Source organism: Myotis daubentonii, chromosome 19 (genome assembly GCF_963259705.1).
Source record: "Myotis daubentonii chromosome 19, mMyoDau2.1, whole genome shotgun sequence".
In the NCBI taxonomy this organism is placed as follows: Eukaryota; Metazoa; Chordata; class Mammalia; order Chiroptera; family Vespertilionidae; genus Myotis; species Myotis daubentonii.
The window spans coordinates 24,714,325-24,726,731 of record NC_081858.1 but is presented as its reverse complement, the minus strand read 5'-3'; the positions used below and the strand labels follow the sequence as shown (position 1 = coordinate 24,726,731).

The 12,407-nt window shown below is 41.9% G+C and overlaps 1 protein-coding gene and 1 long non-coding RNA gene across 4 annotated transcripts in view; one reads left to right on the top strand and one right to left on the bottom strand.

Annotated features, from left to right (window-relative positions):
- Nucleotides 1-8,192, bottom strand: part of LOC132222225 (uncharacterized) — a 47,765-nt gene extending 39,573 nt beyond the window's left edge. The window contains exons 1-2 of one of the 3 annotated variants that reach the window (XR_009450163.1): nt 8,047-8,192; nt 1,028-1,172 (exon numbers count right to left, since the gene is read on the bottom strand). This is a non-coding gene — a long non-coding RNA (uncharacterized LOC132222225). The other 2 variants (XR_009450161.1, XR_009450162.1) reach the window with 2 other exon arrangements.
- A 76-nt stretch (nt 8,193-8,268) lies between these two features.
- Nucleotides 8,269-12,407, top strand: part of PITPNB (phosphatidylinositol transfer protein beta) — a 60,534-nt gene continuing 56,395 nt past the window's right edge. The window contains exon 1 of the mRNA XM_059677131.1: nt 8,269-8,399. Coding sequence (XP_059533114.1) covers nt 8,380-8,399 — 20 coding nt within the window. The 5' untranslated portion in view covers nt 8,269-8,379. The remainder of the gene's footprint in view (nt 8,400-12,407) is intronic.

The following is a 12,407-nucleotide window of genomic DNA, read 5'->3' as shown; positions in this document are numbered from 1 at the left end:
CATAAACCTCAGCAAACCCCAAGAAAGATAAACACGAAGGAAAATATGCCTAGGCACAGCCATAATCAAAATGATAAAAACCAAAATTAAAGAAAAAAAATCTTGAAGGCAGCCAGAGGCAAAACCAAACCAAACCCACAACAAAAAACCCACATTACAAGGGAATAAGGAATGATTCAAAATGTCTGCTGACTTCTCATTAGAAACAACAAAGGCCAGAAGAAACAATGGAACAATATGTTAAAGTTCTAAAAGAATAAAAGAAAAAAATCCAAAATACCTTATCCAGTAAAAAATATCCCTTAAGAGTTAAAGTGAAATAAAATTTTACATTAAACAAAAAACTAAAAGAAATTCATTTTTAGCAGGTGTACAAGAAATGTTAAAAGAAGATCAGTAGGCAGGAGACAAAGGATACCAAAAGAAAACAGATACTTACAAAGAAATAAACAGGATCATAAATGATAAATATGGGGTAAACATACAAGACTGATTTTCCATTCATTTCATTAAAATACATGACTGTATAAGCACAAATTATAACGTTGTATAATGGAGTTAATCATGTCTCTACATGTACTATGTAGAGCAGGGGTGGGGAACCTTTTTTCTGCCAAGGGCCATTTGGATAACTTCACTGGAGGGCCACACAAAATGATCAACTTAAAAATTAGCCTGTTATATTTGGTCAAACATTTAATTAACTCACCCCTAATGTGTTGGCAGCGTCAGACCAAATGATTTCGCTGGCTGGACGTTTCCCCCCTATGATGTATAGCAACTATATCATAATGCATAGAGGACTAAAGTAAATGAACCCATATAGCTGAAAGTTTCTTATATTTTATGTGCTGTGGTACATACATTTTAAATCTAAGTAGATTATGAAAAATTAAGTTTATACATTTTAATTCCTCAAGTAACAACTTTAAAAAATATGAAGAGAGCCCTGGTGTTGCTCAGTGATTAGAGCTTCAGCCTGAAAACTGAAGGGTCACCAGTTTAATTCCCAATCAAGGGCACATACCTGGGTTGTGGGTTTGATCCGCAGCCCCTACTGGGGTGTATGTGGGAGGCTATCAATTGATGTGTCACTCTCACATCGATCACTGTCTCTCTTTCTGTCTTCTTCTCTGTCCTTCTCCCTCCTGCTTCCATCCCTTGCATTCTTTCTAAAAATCAATGGAAAAAATATCCTTGGGTGAGGATTAAAAAAAAAAATTAAAAAATATGAAGAGAAATAGTTAATAAGCAGAAACAGAAGAACAAAAACCAAAGGAGATAAATAACCACCATATCAATAATTATATTAACTGTTAGTGCATTAAACATTCCAAAATGCAAAGGTTGTCCAATGGATAAAAAAGCATTACTCATGCTGTCTATGAGAAATACACAGACATAAAATAGGCAGAATGTAAATGGATGGAAAGATGTGCCATTAAAAAATACGTAAGTATGAATAAGATTAATGAATTGGTTATATTAAAATCAAATAATGTAGACTTCAAGATAAAAAATAACTAGAGATAAAGAGAAACATAATTATAACATCTTCAATTCACCAGGAATCATAATGTGTATGCAGCAATCATAATGTGTATCCATATTCAGTAAACCCTTGATTTTGTGGACCTCAGACCTCGATTTAATGGATTTCAGACTTAATGGACAAAATTTCCAGTCCATATGTCATATATGAAAATTAACACCCTGTTAATTTTAAAATGCTTTTAACCAAGATTTGCTTATAACTAAGTTAACAGGGGTTTTTTTGTTATTAATTCACTGTTATTTTTAAACAATTTTAGCGAATAGGCCCTATATTGGAAAAACCACTGTTGTAATTTCACCAACATAAATTAATATTACATTTCTATAACTATAGTCTACATATTTAAATCCAAGAGTTAATGCTTATAAACAATGTTTGGGGAATCATTACCATGTGATCACACCACATCGCTCTCAATGCATGGCATGGCTTTCTGCAGCAGTTTTAACACGTGCCAGCCAATGCTCCCAGGTGCACTAAGCCACACCCCAGCTGCAGGCATTTGTTTATTCACAGCCACTGGGAAATGCACTTATTTACTGAACCTATTCAGCATAAATTTAAAAATTAGAGTAATAATATAGAAAATTTTTCCTGTGAAATTAAACTTTTCACACATAGTTAATTACACAAACATGTCTACATTAAGTAAAAACAGGTAATTTGTCAATGTTTTAACATAACACACTTGGAAAACCTACTTTATTATATAATGGACTTCGGCTTTAACAGACACACCCTGGCCTGAATTAATCCATTATATGGAGGTTTTAGTGTATTAGCAATTGGAAATTGAAATTTTAAAAATAATGTGAGCATCCAAAAACATACAATGCTTAGAAATACATTTAACAAAAATATATTCTAAGCATTTTGTTTCAGACCACTACACTGAAAAATATAAAACACTGTCAAGAGATAGTAAAGAAAAAGAACTGAATTTTCATGGATTTGAAACCTCATCATTAAATTGTCAATTCTCCCCAAATTGATTAATTCAGTCCAACCCCATCCAAAAGCCCAGCAGGCTTGATTTTGTAGAAATTGTCAAGCTCTTTCTAACGGAACTGAAAATCTAATTAAAACAGCAAAAAGTAAAAAGCTTCTAAGACAGTGGTTCTCAACCTTGGCTGCACATTAGAATCACCTGGGATCAGGATTTTAAAAAGATTCCCAGGTGATTCTAATGTGCAGCCAAGGTTGAGAACCACTGTTCTAAGAAGAAAATGTAGGAGAAAAATCTTTGCAATTTTGGAGTAAAAAAAAAAAAGATTTCATAGCTAGGACATAAAAAGCATAAGGTTTAAAAAAACTGACATACTGAATTTCATCAAAATGTTTTGTTCTTTAAAAAGCACCATTGTTGCACAGTGGTTAGGGCGATGGCCCAAGCACCAAGGGTTCGATTTCTGGTCAAGGGCCCATACTGTGCTTGGGTTGCAGGTTCCTCCCAGGCCCCTAGTTGGGGTGTGTTGGGGAGGAAACCAATCTCAATCTTTTCCAGTATCTACCTATCTATCTATCTATCTATCTATCTATCTATCTATCTATCTATCTATCTATCTATCTATCTTCCCTCCCTTCCTCCCCTTCTCCCTCCCTCCCTCCCTCCCTCCCTCCCTCCCTTCCTTCCTCCCTCTCTCCCTCATACCTTCCCCTCCTTCTGTTTCTACTCTATCTAGAAAAATCAATGGGAAAAATATCCTTGGGTGAGGATTAACAACAATAACATTAAGTAAACAATACAAAAATTATATGTGTATCAATAAACTCATACCCAGAATATACTTTAAAATCTTACAAATCAATCAAGACAAAAATAACCCAATTATAGCCCTAACCGGTTTGGTTCAGTGGATAGAGCATCGGCCTGGGGACTGAAAGGTCCCAGGTTCAATTCCGGTCAAGGGCATGTACCTTGGTTGCAGGCACATCCCCAATAGGAAGTGTGCAGGAGGCAGCTGATCAATGTTTCTAACTCTCTATCCCTCTCACTTCCTCTCTGTAAAAAATCAATAAAATATATTAAAAAAAATAACCCAATTATAAAATGGATAAATAATAAATATAGAAAATACAGGTGGATAAATAATATAGAAAAATATAGATGATAAGCTCCTACACTGATCTTGGCAATGATTTTTTTTGTTGGACACCAAAAGCAAGAACAAACAAGTAGGACTATATCAAACTAAAAGGCTTCTGCACAGAAAACTATCATAAAGCAACCTACTGAATGGAGAAAATATTTGCAAGTCATATCTGGTAGAAGGTTAATTCCCAAAATATATAAAGAACTCATACAACTCAGTAGAAAAAAAGAGAAAAACCTGATTAAAAAATGGGCAGAGGATCTGAACAGACATATTCCCAAAAATGCATACATATGACCAACAGGTACATGGAAAGGTGCTCAGCATCCCTAATCATTAGGGAAATGCAAATCCAAACCACAATGAGCTATCACCTCACACCTGTTAGACTTGCTATCGCCAAAAAGACAAGAAATAGCAAGTGTTGGCAAGGATGTGAAGAAAATGGAACCCTTGTCTACTGTTGGTGGGATTGTAAATTGGTATAGCCACTGTGGAAGACAGTATGGAGGTTCCTCAAAAAATTAGACATAGAAACTTATCGTATGATCCAGCAATTCCACTTCTGGGTATTTATCTAAAGAAAACAAAAACACTAAAAAAGATATATGCACCCCCCTCCCCTTTCCCCTGTTCACTGCAACTTTATTTACAATAGCCACGACATGGAGGTGTCCACTGATGGATGAACGGATAAAGAAAATATGGTATATGTACACAAGGCGATATTATTCAGTCATAAAAAAGGAAATCTTGCCATTTGCAACAACATGAATGAACCTGGAGGGCGATATGCTAAGTAAAATAAGTCAGACAAAGAAAGACAAATACCAAATAATCTCATATGTGGCATCTAAAACCAACCAACCCACAAACCCCAAGCTCATACACACAGAGGTACAGACTGGTGGTTGCTGGAGTTGGGGGTGGTTTTGGGAGGGGGGAAATTGGTAGGAAGGATCAAGAGGTACAAATGTCCAATTATAAAGTAAATATGTCATAGGAATGCAACGTATAGTATGGTGACTATAGTTACTAATACAGTATTGCATATTTCAAAGTTCCTAAGAGATTAGATCTTAAAAGTTCTTATTAGACACAAATTGGAACTATGGCGATGAATATTAACTAGACTTATTATGGTGAACATTTTGCAACAAATACAAATATCAAATTATTCTGACAATACCAAATGTTGGTGACAATACAGAAGAACTAAAATTTATATGTATGCACTGCAGGTGAAAGGGTAAGTTATTATAGTCATATACGGATACAGATATGAATGCAGGTACACATATATGCATTCTTATTCATGTATGAAGATGAAAAATGATTAATGGTAGTAGTTACCTCCAGGAATGAAGGCAGAGGGATGGACAAAACTTAATTATATCTTACTGTTCTGCTCTCTGAAAGCTGTATGCTTTTACATGATTGCCATTCACTGAACACCTCCCTGATAATGTGTATGATGGGTGCTTTATATACTTCATATCTTTTATTCCTCACAACAAATATGAACTGGTTACTTTCTTAATTCATCCTTGTAGTTTTCAATTGAGTGTATTTTTTTTTAATCCTCAGAGAAACATCGATGTGAGAGAAAAACATTGAAAGAAAAAAAAAACATTCATCATTTGCCCCTCCATGCGAGCCTCAACTGGGGATCAAACCCGCAACCTTCTGGTGTACGGAAGGACACTCCAACTGAGTACCTGGCAAGACTCAACTGTTTTAATATGAATCCTTAGATGGGAAAGGGAGACAATGTCCATACTGTTATGCTATACCCAGCACACCATCTCTTCATTTGAGTACTATGAGCAGAAACTGTGCTGTGCAGACAATGGAATTAGTGAACACTCATGGGAAGACTTAGAAAGTTACAGAAATGTTCTGCGGGGTCCTAATTTTTCTTAATCTTTGATAAAGCATGTCAACCACAAACTTATCCATGTTTTTAGAACAAGTTATATTTTCAGCCTGCATAACATTTAGGGAGGAACTATAACATAAAATGACTACTTATAAGTTTGGTAATTAATATTACCTCCTTGGACCTTAAATAACATCTCCTAACTAATATATGCAGGGGTATAGTATTCAAATATGCAGTTAATTTATTCTTATCTCTAAGTATCTTCTGAATTTTGACCATAACACTCTTTTTTCCATAACTGAGACCAATTATCCTCCTATATCAGCCGTGAGCAAACTACGTCCCGCGGGCCGGATTCGGCCCGTTTGAAATGAATAAAACTAAAAAAAAAAACCATACCCTTTTATGTAATGATGTTTACTTTGAATTTATATTAGTTCACACAAACACTCCATCCATGCTTTTGTTCCGGCCCTCCGTTCCAGTTTAAGAACCCATTGTGGCCCTCGAGTCAAAAAGTTTGCCCACCCCTGTCCTATATAATAAAAGCCTAATATGCTAAGTGCCGGTTCACTGGACGGATCTACCAGTCGCTTTATGCACTGACCACCAGGGGGCAGATACTCCGACTGGTAGGTTAGCTTGCTGCTGGGGTGGGGTGGGGGGGCACGACTGGGCGAGAAAGGCCTGTTTCCCCCCATCCCTGCAGGCCAGGCTGAGGGCCCCCACGGGTGCACAAATCTGTATGATATAAAGATTGTCTGCATGCCTCGACTTTTTATTTTTATCTAGAAAAAAGTCAGGGTAGTGGAAAGACCAAGGCACCAGAGTTTTAAAAACCTGGAGTTGAAACCCGGTTCTATAAACGAGCTAGCTGAGTGATTTTTGCACCAGTCACTGAACTTGGCTTTGTGAACCCCCTTTTCTCCCTGCCCCCGCTTTCTCAAGCACGCTAAAATACCTCTCATAATGATGTCCTGAGGGTGAAACCATACCTTCATTACCTAGCAGAGCACCTGGCATGTAACAGGTGCCCCATCAGTCCAAGCTACTCCCGGTTTCTACGCTCCCTGAAAGCACGCGCGCATTTCCTTGAAACCTTGCCAGTCACCGGCACAGTGCTCCACACATCCCAGAAACTCCCTGAATCCAGGGGCTGCCTTGGGAGAAGTTTCCAGCTTTTTGGTAAATATTTCCCTACTATTAACTTTTTTTTTTTTTTTTTTTTGGAGGCAGCCCTAATCCCATAGGTGTGGCCCGGTATCAGATATAACCTATAGGCTAATAGAGCAGTGTCTTAATGACATTTTTTTTCTTTTTTTAAAAATATATTTTATGACATTTTTATTCTTTTAAGCATCTTTCAACGGCTTCCCCTGGTTCTTGTAAGACAATTCCAAGTGTTTGACTCTGGCCTGGAGATCCGCTTGGTCCCGGCTTATCTCCCCCTCTCACTTCGGATGTCCCAGCCACACCTGACCTCCATCTGCTCCTCAGATACTCGGGGCTCATTTATTTCAGCCTCGGGGTTTCCTTGCCTCTGAAGGGAGCGCCTCTCCCTGTCTCCGCGGGCTGGGCTATTTAGTATCACATTAAGCTCCAAAGCGGCCTCCTGAGCGTCCTTTCCTTGATTGCTCTGCCTTCCCCCATTCTTCTAGTTTTTTCCGTGTTTTTTTTTTTTTTCATTCCTCTACCAGCGGTTCTCAACCTGTGGGTCGCGACCCCTTTGGCGGTGGAACGACCCTCTCACAGGGGTCGCCTAAGTCCATCCGGCATCTCAGATATTTACATGACGATTCATCACAGAAGCAACATGACAGTGATGAAGTAGCCACGAAAATAATTTTATGGTTGGGTCACAACATGAGGAACTGTATTGAAAGGGCCAGAAGGTTGAGAACCACTGCTGGAGTAAGAGAGTGACTCCTGGGCTACACCTCACCCTAAGGTCCGCCTTTGGGCGTTGCAGGCTGGAGCCTGGGTGTGTGTGTGGGGGGGGGGCGGGGGGAAGGATTGGGGGGTACAGTGGGGGACAGTCACTGTGACTGCACGAACATCTTCCCACAACAGGTCCCTTTCCCTGACGGGTCCTAAGGCCGAGCACCTCTCTCCCCCACGGGGGGACTTGGTCGGAAGCACCTCCTGTGGAGTCACAGCAGCTGCGGGCTTCGGCGTTCGGGGTTCCAGGGCAGGGGTGAATCCGGGCGTCGGGGAGCGCGCGTGGCCCCAGCTGTGGGCCCCAGCTCGGTGAGTAGGGGTCAGGCGGCGGCTCTCACGAGGCTCCCGGCACACGCCCGCGAGCCCTGAGCCAGGTGAACCTCGTCCCGCGGAACCTGGCGGGGCCTCTGAGGGGAGCGGAACGCGGCGGCCTCCCGAACCCGTCAGAAGTCCTTCACGTTTACTTCGAAAGTGAAATGTTTGGTCAAAAAGGCGGACCCCTTCTCACAAAAGGTGAGGGAGTTTCGTACTCGTCACCAGAAAACGGCTTCCAGGGAACCAACAACTGGTACACTCACCGGAAAGCAGCCGCCCCGAGGGAACTCGACTGGGAAGGAGGAGCCTGTGGGAGCAGACGAGCGGCCGCGCGCGGAGTTTGCGCAGCCGCAGTAGAAGCCGCACGCCCTCCCGCCGGCCGCGCAGCCGCAGTGGAGGCCTCGTGCGCCCGGGTTGGGGCGCGGCACTGGGGCGGAGCTAACCCGTCTCCCGCGCTGACGCGACGGCTCTGAGCGGAAGGGCGTGGCCGCGCAGACTCAGTGATCAGGGGGGCGGGGCCGCGCAGGCGTGGTGCGCGGCGGTAGCGGCGGCGGTGGAGGTGGTAGCGGCAGCAGCTGTCTGGTGGTTCCAGGAAGATGGTGCTGATTAAGGAATTGTGAGTGGGTCCGGGGGCGGGATCGCGGCTCCGGCGGGGGTTCGTGGTGGGAGGTTCATTGATTGAGAAGTGGTGGAATACTCCCGAGAAGGAGCGAGGCGGGGGCTGGCCGCTCCCTTCGCGCTCCCCTTCCCCCCGGCCCGCGCCCCCGGCCCACTCGAGGCCCCTCCACGGCGCTTCCCGCAGGGTCCTCCTCCGGGCGTTACTGCGGCAACAAGGCTGCCCTCTCTCCCGGGGCAGAGGCGGCTGTGTCCCGATCGGATCGCGTGGCTCGGGAAGGCGCGGCCGGGAGTTTCCGCTGGGACCCGTCTTCTCACCAGTCCCCCACCCCCAGGCCCGCGGGTGGGAGAGACGGGATGGGTTTGACTGTGATTTGTCGTCTTGGGTGGAGCCTGCCTGTAACCGGCGGGAGATCGGCTTGTCGGGTGAGGGCAGCCCTGGTGTCGGAACTCGAGGCGGGGGACCTAGGCGCCCCGAAGTTCCCGCGCCCCGCCGGGCAGCTCGGGGGGACTTGACAGCATTGACTTGACAGCGAAAGCCATCAGTCTCGGTTCCCTTGTCTTTGAGGTGGGGTGACACTCTAGGCTCCACCCACCTCCCCGGGTTGAAGTGAGGCGCTGGCACGTGGTCTGTCAAATGGACGGGTTTCCAGGTGCATTAGACCGGCGAAGTGATTTTGTTGGAAAGTTAGGCGTTTCCCACCCGCCAGGACCGAATATCCCAGGAAATGTGGTTGGCAGTGATTGTTCGGCGGTCACGGCTGGTTCGTTTCGTCATCACCCCTTGGGCAACTAGGGATTTCGAGTGACGGCCCTTTCGGGTTTTCAAATGCTCCTTTCATTCTACTTTTTTTTTTTTTAAAATAAAACTTTGGGTTGAATTTAACCATCTCCAGGACGCCTTATTCTTATTTTAGTGTTAGTTCTCAGACTTGCTTTAAAAAGGAAGCGACTCATTTCGCGTCTCTGCTTAAAACCCTCAATAGATTAGATCCCCTTATCTCGCTGAGAATCAAAGCCCACGCCTTGGGGAGAGGAGGGGGTCTTATACTATTGTCTTTTCTGAGCTGATTTTTTTTTTTTTTTTTTACTAACCTTCCCCTGCTCATCCCTCGTTTGAAGATCTCTTTCTGCATCTCACTAACTGCCCCGCTTCCTTTAGGTCTTTTCTGAAATACTGATCACCTTCTTAGGAAATCCCTCTGGGAAGACCTCATTGTAAGCCCCACCTTTTAGTATCTGTTTTCCCTGCTTTATTGTTCTCCCATAGCATTTATCACCATCTACCATGCATCACAATTATTATTTTTCTTTTCTGTTTTACTATATGTATTCCTTCACCACATGTGAGCTCCATGAATTTGTCTTGCTTGCTCCCATGTCTCCAGGTCTTAGACGAGGCCCCCGGGGCATGTAGTACGTGCTCAGTAAATATTTGTTAAATAAATGAATGAAAAATTATCCCTTTGGTCAGCGACAGGGATCCTGAGAAAAGACACAATTTAGTTAAAGCTTATTTATAGTGTTGGACTTTGGATTTATGTAAAAGTTTTCTTCCAAGTTCTTTGTACAGTGTGTCATGCAGGTGTTATCTCATTTACTACTCTGACATCTTTGTCATGTAGGTAGGAGGCAGATATTAAGACAGATTGAGGAAATGAGGCAGAAGGAAATTGACTTGGCTCAAGCCAAGTAAGTTGCAGAACTGATTTTAAATCACAGGACTAATCATATTTCTTTTATTAGAGTTATTCCCTCCTAAAATGTGAACTAAGTGCTTAGTAGATTCTGTTGACAGTTCTGTGAGGAGTGTCAAGCTCACTTAGGAAAAACAGTTCCCATTGGGAACTTATACACTATGCTTTCTGTGAACCATTACTTTCATTATTAAATGTTGAGTGCACTGAGGTAACAAATGTCAAAATGTGCCCCAAGTATAATATTTCCTAAAGATTTATAAATTACCATTTCTTGATATTCACTCCTCACAGATGTCTTGCCTGGAATGTATTTCCTCCTAGACTTTTTGAAGGTAGAGACTCTTATTTTTTAGGTATTCCCAGCATCAACACAGCATCTAGTCTAGCACAGTGTAAGTACTCAGTGTTGTTGAATGAAAAAAATTACTCTTATTATTTGCAAGTCAGCTTTCTAAAATTGTTTTTGGTTACGAGCAATGAATAGGTCATTCCTATATGAAGATGTTGGTAAATTGTAAAATGCTTTGGCAAATGTTTGTTGTCCTTAAAAATGCCATCTATTTTTGACATGAATTAAAAGGTTAGAAATAACTTTTCAGGGTGGGGAGCTCACTTCAAGTTGTTACTCAAGCAATAGATGAATTTGCCATTAGAATAAAGTCTTGGTTTTAAAGAACTAGTTGCTAGTTCCATTTGGGAAATGATTGTCATGAAAATTTTTAGAGAAGTTCACAAATTTTCCAATACAGACATACCTCAGAGATATTGTGGGTTTGGTTCCACACCAGTGCAAAAAAAGTGAATATCATAGTGAAGCTAATCACGAATTTTTTGGTTTCCCAGTGTATATAAAAGTTATGTATTACGGCAGTCTGGTAAGTGTGCAATAGCATTATGTCTAAAAAATGTACATATCGTAATCAAAGATATTGCTACAAATTACTAACCATCATCTCAGCCTATTGGAAAAATGGTGCCAGTAGGCTTGCTCAACACAAGATCTCCACAAAACTTCACTTTGTAAAAAAAAAAAAGAAAAAAGAAAAGAAAGAAAAAAAAGGCATTATCTATGAAGCATAATAAAACGAGGTATGCCCGTTCAGAATCCCCCACTATCCCAAAGTAGAGCATTCCTGTGAAACCTTTTGTGAGCTGAAATGGCATAAAAGAAAGTAGTAGTTACCATTAATTAATACAGTTGACTCTTGGAACAATGCACAGGCTTAGCGGCCTCCCATCCCCCAGTTAAAAATGTGTATAACTTTTGACTTCCCCAAAACTTAGTTGTCCCTTGGTACTCACAGAGGATTGGCTTTAGGATCCCCCAAATCCACCGATGTTAGGTCCCCTATATAAAATGGCATAGATCAATGCATACAATGGGTCCTCTGCATCTTCAGGCTCGCAACCATGGATTGAAACGGGACAGGTGTTTATTGGAAAAAATCTGCATATAAGTGGACCTGCACAGTTCAAACCCATGTTGTTCAAGGGTCAGCGGTATCTGAAAAAATTCTGATCATTCCCATTGTCCCCTAAACACCTACAGAATCATATGAAATATGCTTAATTGCATCCAGTTTTATACTAAGTGTAATACCTGTACGATCTCTCAGGCTTTTCTGACACCTTAGGATACATCTTGCTAACTGATGCACAAAATAAATCGAGATAAAGCACTGATGCTCACAGACACATTTCAAAGCTGTCGCAGCTTGATGCTGAAATCCTGCGTGTGATGCCCTGGGAAGGAGCTTGGTGGGGCCACTCGTGATGCCCCCCGGTTGCATGCTGCCTCTGGACCAGGTCTGCAAAAACAAATGCTGAATTCAGTACTATTTTCTCCTTTATTTGTGCTAGCGAAAATCCTCTGTGTGTTTCTTTCAGTTAGCAAAAATAGGTTCTAGCATAGGTCTTTTCTAAAAGTGAATTGGCGGACTTTCAAAATGTGGGGGATATCTGTACTGCTTTTAGACTGGTCATCAAAAATCAAGACCTGTCCCTTCTCTCTTTTACTTTTTAGTAAGTAAATCTTGAAGACGTTACTTGACTCATCATTCATTCAGAATATCTTAGTCACTTTCATTTCCTGAAATGAGTTTTCCTAGAAGGGTTTTTATATAAAAATATGGATCTTCCTGCTAAAATCACTCAGAGATTGGCTTTGTGAAACTTCAGGGAAGTCTTTAACTCTTTCCTTTGCATTCCTTCCTTCCGTTTCCTCTGCAGCCCATCATCTTGGTTCAGGCCTTTGTAAGGCCTTGCCCAGCCTCCCAAAAGATGGCTCTCCCCACACTCCTGCTTCTCAA